Source organism: Belonocnema kinseyi, chromosome 2 (assembly GCF_010883055.1).
Source record: "Belonocnema kinseyi isolate 2016_QV_RU_SX_M_011 chromosome 2, B_treatae_v1, whole genome shotgun sequence".
NCBI lineage: Eukaryota > Metazoa > Arthropoda > Insecta > Hymenoptera > Cynipidae > Belonocnema > Belonocnema kinseyi.
The window spans coordinates 92,995,703-93,001,916 of NC_046658.1; the positions used below are offsets into that span (position 1 = coordinate 92,995,703).

General features: G+C 25.3%; 1 protein-coding gene across 1 annotated transcript in view; it reads right to left on the reverse strand.

The window, feature by feature from the left end:
- The window catches only part of LOC117182897 (4-coumarate--CoA ligase 1-like), a 14,749-nt gene extending 12,277 nt beyond the window's left edge, over positions 1–2,472 (reverse strand). The window contains exon 1 of the mRNA XM_033376011.1: positions 2,467–2,472. Within this exon, the coding sequence (XP_033231902.1) occupies positions 2,467–2,472 (6 nt within the window). The remainder of the gene's footprint in view (positions 1–2,466) is intronic.
- Between the last annotated feature and the right edge of the window lie 3,742 nt (positions 2,473–6,214).

The following is a 6,214-nucleotide window of genomic DNA, read 5'->3' on the forward strand; positions in this document are numbered from 1 at the left end:
GCGATTGACCAAGTGTATAGAGCTCCAAGGAGATTATGTTGAAAAATAAAAAAAAATTTACCCAAAAAAATTGTTTTTATACTTCATTCTAAGGACTTATTGCACTACCCTCGTATTCAAAATTCGATCTATTCTAAAAATTAATTAGAATCAAAAAATCAAATTCCTGTGTACAGATGTATATATAATAATCCAATATTTTTCACTCAATACATCACGACACTAATTAAAGTTCTATGGATGGAATGATTAAAAAAAACTGGAAATGCCTTGAGAGTTTTTATGTTAGAAATGAATGTTAGTTAAATTCGTGACTCTGAATACTACACAACGTATATTTTTCGTTACTCCTTTTTTTTAAATAAAAAATTTAATTATTATAACAATATTCACCGAGATTTGATTTTTTTTCGGTTTTTTGTGAAAAATTATCTTTCTGAAATATTAACTTTCAATTTTTTAATTTTTTTACATTTTTTATATATATTAAAATAAAACTTCCTCAATTTTCAAAATTGCAAATCCAATTTTCTAATATTAAAATAAGAAAATAATAATAATTGGAATCCTTGAAATACTTAAAGTTTCAACATAAGTAAATTTAAAATGTAGTATAAATTTCTACTACATTGATGAATTTTCGAGCCGAAAATATAAATATTCTACAGCACAGTTGAATTTTTAATTCAAGATGATGAATTTTCAACAAGAAAGTTAATTTTCAAGTAACCAGTTAAATTTGGAGGAAAATAATTAAATTTTCAGTTAAAAAGTTAATTTTTATAAAAATTATTATCAGCTAAAATTATAAATCTTAAAAAAAATGAACTTTAAAAAAAGTTCTTCTACTTTCGACCAATTAGATGAATTTCTAATCTGAAATGGTGAGTTTCAACGAAAACAGTAATATTTGACATTTAAAAATTTTTTAATTTAAATTAAAAAATAGTTTAATTTAAGAAACAAAAACAAATTTTCAACAAAATACCTGAATCCTTAACAAAAACACAAAAAAGACGAATTTTCAACAAAATACATTCATTTTTAAAACCAATTGGTTGAATTTTAAACCTAAAAGATTACTTTTCTCGAAAAACAAAGGAATTTTTAACAAAATACATACATTTTTTATCAAATAATTTAATTTTCAACCAAGAAGTATAATTTCATACCGAAAAAGATGATTTTTCTACATATTTCATACATTTTCAGTTAAATAGTTGAATTTTTAAACATTAAAAGATAAATATTTAACCAAAGTTAGAGCAGTAATATTTCCATTAAAGAAAAATCTATTTTCAATAAAAAAATGGCTATTAAATTTAATTCTCTACGAAATACAAAATCTCAACCAGAAAAATAAACTTTTAAGAAAGTATTTCAACTTTCAACTAATAAGCAGATTTTTCAATCTGAAAGAATAAATTGTCAATGAAAAATGTAAGAGTTAATACGTAAAAAAGAAATAGATTTTTATTAAAAACAAAAAACACTAGGATTTATCTAAGGAAAAAGATTTTTTAACAAACTACATGAATCATTAGCTAACACAGATTAATTTTTAACCACACAATTGCATTTTTAACCAAAAAATTCAAATTCAACCGACCAGTTGAATTTTCGATAAATAGCTAAATTTTCAGTACAAAAAAAAATTCACAAAGAAAAAAAAAACAAATTTTTATCAAAAATTATGATACGTCAATCAGAAAAATAAACTTTTAAGAAAGTATTTCTACTTTCAACCAAGGAATAGAATTTTTAACCTAAAAGGATGAATTGTCAAAGAACAATTTAAGTGTTGATATTGCGACAAAAACAGATTTTTATTTAAAATAAAAACCAGAACAATTTAACCAACAAACTTTTTAAAGAAAAGACATTATTCTAAAACTAACGCAGATTAATTTTTGACCTAATAATTGCATTTCTGAACAAAAAATGGAATTTCTACAAAAAATATTCAACAAAATACATACATTTATGACCAAATAGTTACACTTTCTACTAAAGTGTTTAATTTTCTATTATAAAATATTATTTTTCTACAATAAAGCACAATTTTTAACTGGAGAATGAGAATTTTAAACAAAAAATTAATTTTCAACAAATAATTTGAATTTTCAAAAAAAAAATTTTATTTTCATGTAAACGATGAATTTGTAACAAAAACAAAAAAAAATTCAACATAAATTCTGAATCTTCAACAAAAAAGTGAACTTTTGAGAAAGTATTTTTAATTTAAACCAAGGATTTGAATTTTCAACTTAAAAAATATAAATTTTCAAAAAAAAATGTAATCTCAAATTTTTGATTAAAAATTAAATTATTTCTAAATTAGGACCTTGAAACTAAGGCGTTAAAAATAATATTTGTTTAATTTTAATCCAATAAACTGTAATAATTAACAATTTAAAAATCAATAATAAAGCATTTTCATAATGTAATACAAAGGAAAATATATACCGTCATCATGATCAGGCATTTCGTGATTGTCCAAATGGAGTTTAAATTACGTCAATTAGTTCCAACGAGAGATATACGTATTTCTAATCCAAAAGCTCCGTACAAGAACAGTGCTTATAAATCCACGGACTTTCAACCTTGCTATAATTTGGAGAGCTGAACATGCTCTAAGATCCACCAGCCGAGAAATTATTTATGGTAAAAAGAACAATGTGCGAAATTAGTGTACAGGTAATGAATATTTATTTTGTCTAATTATATCTCATTGTATATTTTTTTATAAGGTTTTCATTTTATTTACTCTACCGAGCGAGAAACTTTTTGAAAAAACCGCGCCAGAAAACTTGTTTTATATTGAATGGCCCTGATTTATTTTTAAATTATACAATATTTCCTTTTCTCTGTTTATTAGGTAATAATGAATTGAAAAATGTTCTTTATTAATAATAATAAGGCATCGATGCGTTTTGAACTATATCTAGTTCCTTATCAAGAGGCATAAAGACAATCAATGAGATTATTGCTGATGCTACTTGAACTCATATTTTTCAGTTATAATTATAAAGTTTTTCGTTTGTGAAAATATGAATCTGTGTAAATCCATTTAAAAATAAAGTTGAACATTTTTAATGGATTTTGTTGAGTTAGGTTAAGGACAAGTGTACATTACGTGATTTTTAAAAATTTTGAAAGCTTTCAAGGTAATGCAATTTTTTTCTTAAGATACCTGGAAATATTTAAAGTGATTTTTTATTAAAACATTTGGAATTTTGAAAAGATTGTAAATATTTTAAAGATTTACGAACATTTACAAAATATTCTTAAATTTTTTCAAAACTTCTAAAAGTCTTAAATATCTTCTAAACTATTCTAATTTTTCCCAAATTGTGTGAAATCCTATAAAATAAAAAAAATCTTAGAAATTTTCTAAATACTTTTTCGACATATTTAAAATATCCAAAACTATTTTGGAATTTAAAAAAAGAAATCTAGGAAAATTATATTTATATAACCTTAATGAAAATAAAAAAAAATAAAATAAACAGTCATTCGAAATTGTGTTTTATTCTGGAATGAAAAATATTCTTTGGTTGCAGACATTTTTATTAAAAATTCATCTTTTTGGTTTGAAAGTTTTTGTTAAAAAATGTAACCATTTCCTTGAAATTTTATTTTATGAATTTAATTGTTTTTGATTTAATATAAAAATGTTTTCGGATTGAACTATCAATCATTACATTTTTCGGTGAGTATTCATATTTTTTAGTTGACAATACAACTAATTGGTTAGAATGTGAACTATTTTGTTAAAAAGTCATTTTTGTATTGAAGATTCGTCATTTTAGTTTAAATATTGTCTTTTTTGGTAGAAAATCTTTCCCCTTGATAAAAAATTCATACGTTTGGTTGAAGATTTTACTATTTGGTTGAAAATTAACTTTTTTCTAGAAAATTCATACTTCCGAGTTGAAAAATTAAATTTTGTTGTAGAAAATTCGTCTTGCTTGGAATTTATTTGATGGTTTTTGGTTAAAAATACAACTGATTTTAAACGATTCAAGGGATTTCTAGTAAACTCCGAAAACTAAGTTAAATCTGATTGAATTTCAGGAGATTTTTACAATTCTACAGCTTTCAAGCGATTTTAAAGTATTTCGAAGAATTTTAGATGATTTAAAGGATTTGATTAAATCTCCAAAGAGTTTATGGGATCTCAAAATTTTGGTAAAGCCAAAAATCGGATTAATCAATCTTTCGGTTCCGAGTTTAACAACTTTGTTCAAAATTCATCTGTATCGTTGAAAATGTAACTATTTTGTTGAAGCTTCATTTTTTATGAATTCTGCTAATTTTTTTGGTTAAAGATTCATCATTTTAATTAAAACTTATCTTTTTTTCTTAAAAATTTATATTTTTTATTAGAAATTCAACAATTTGGTTATAAAGACAAACTGTTTTGTTGACATTTTGATTTGACATATCCAAAATTTTCAAAAATCTTAAAAAAATTTTGTTTTTCAAATGTCTTAGGAAAATGATATACATATTGGTTTCAATAAGGATAAACAAACAACCCAACGAAATAAATAGTAAAAATTTTTATTTTTGATTAAAAATTATTTTTCGACGATCACCACTGTCGGTCAACAAGATCACTTATCAACAAAAATGATCAATGTCCTCGCTGCATGCGACATATCATTTCCAAAGTACTTTTCAAAGCTAAATACGAATCTGGCTTCCGTTTTTTTGGATCAGGTCTAGTTTAATAAATATTTTCAATAAATACTTGTTTAAATTTTTTTTAAAGGCGAGAAATGCTTTTCCGCCCGCCCCGCAGGTCATTTTGATAATTTTATTTAACGCAGTTTTGCAAATATCGTATTACTTAAGCGATATCTATAACTGTTTTTTGGGATATCATAAAAAAATGAAAAAAGTGCAAAAAATTTACTTAAATTTCAATGCACTGTAATTCAGGATGTATTTACTTTTTTGTAATGAACTATTGGTAGATTTGTTTGTTTTTTCATGAAGCATGATTATATGGAAAAATTTTGAATTCAGATCATCCGTGTCAGGGATATCTAAAAAAATGTGTACCCTTTTTTTCAATTTCCGAAAACTTTTACTTACTACAGTTCTTGGCACCATTGATGAATTGCGCAACTCAAGACGATCAATCACATTGTCGTTTGTTTCGAAATTCCATGCAGTTCTAAGACATAAGATGCTCAATCACATTTTTACCTGCGTTTATGAATTTCATACAGTATTAAAATATAATGCGATCAATCATATTGTTACTTGTTTATGAATTTCGTACAGTTCCAAAACAGTAGGCGATCAATCACATTGTCATTCACTATGAATTCCATGCAGTTCTAAAATATAAGACAATCACTCACATTTCATTCGTTTATGAATCCAATACAGTTCTAAAAAATAATAAGATCACTCAAATTGTTAGTTTTTCTGAATTTCATCCAATTTAAAAAAAATAAGGCGATCAATCAGATTGGCCTTTTTCCCTAAATCGATCGTCTTGTGTTTTAGAACAGCATTGCAATTCAGAAACAAATAACAATGTGACTGAATGCCTTATTTTTTAAAAACGTACGCAATTCCGAAACAAGTAACAATATGATTGATCCCCTTATTTTGTATAACTGTATGCAATTCCGAAACAAGTAACAATGTGATTGAGCGCCTTATACACGGTAAAAAAAATTGAGCTGTGACAGGGATATTATTCCTTATTATAGCCAAACATTAGGCTGAAAACGAACGAAGGAATTTAGAAAGATCCCTGGATCAGCGAAAATGAATATCCTTGACCATTTCCCATATCGGGGATATCGTATAGTCAAACCCCTAATAAGTATAGCTATAATAGGGATATTAAGAATAGGTGTCTAAAGCAATTGTCGGAAGAGCGCCGGTGCATTATGGGAGCAGCGAAATAAAATGGCGACGGTCTAATCGGGAGCAGTGACAGTTGTGATTTACTTTGGAAATTAAACGCTTTTTACCACTTAAAATATGCGCGATTGTTAATATTAAATGGAGTTTATGATACAGTAATAATAATTTACATTTGTTTCGAGTGTAGGCGATAACTATATTGAAATATCAAGAAACGCGGTAAAAACAACAAACTTGACCTTCAAATGCATTACACGGATTTCAGGGAAATTCATTTTCGCGATATCAGACGAAAAATTGGCTACTGTAAGTTAATATATTT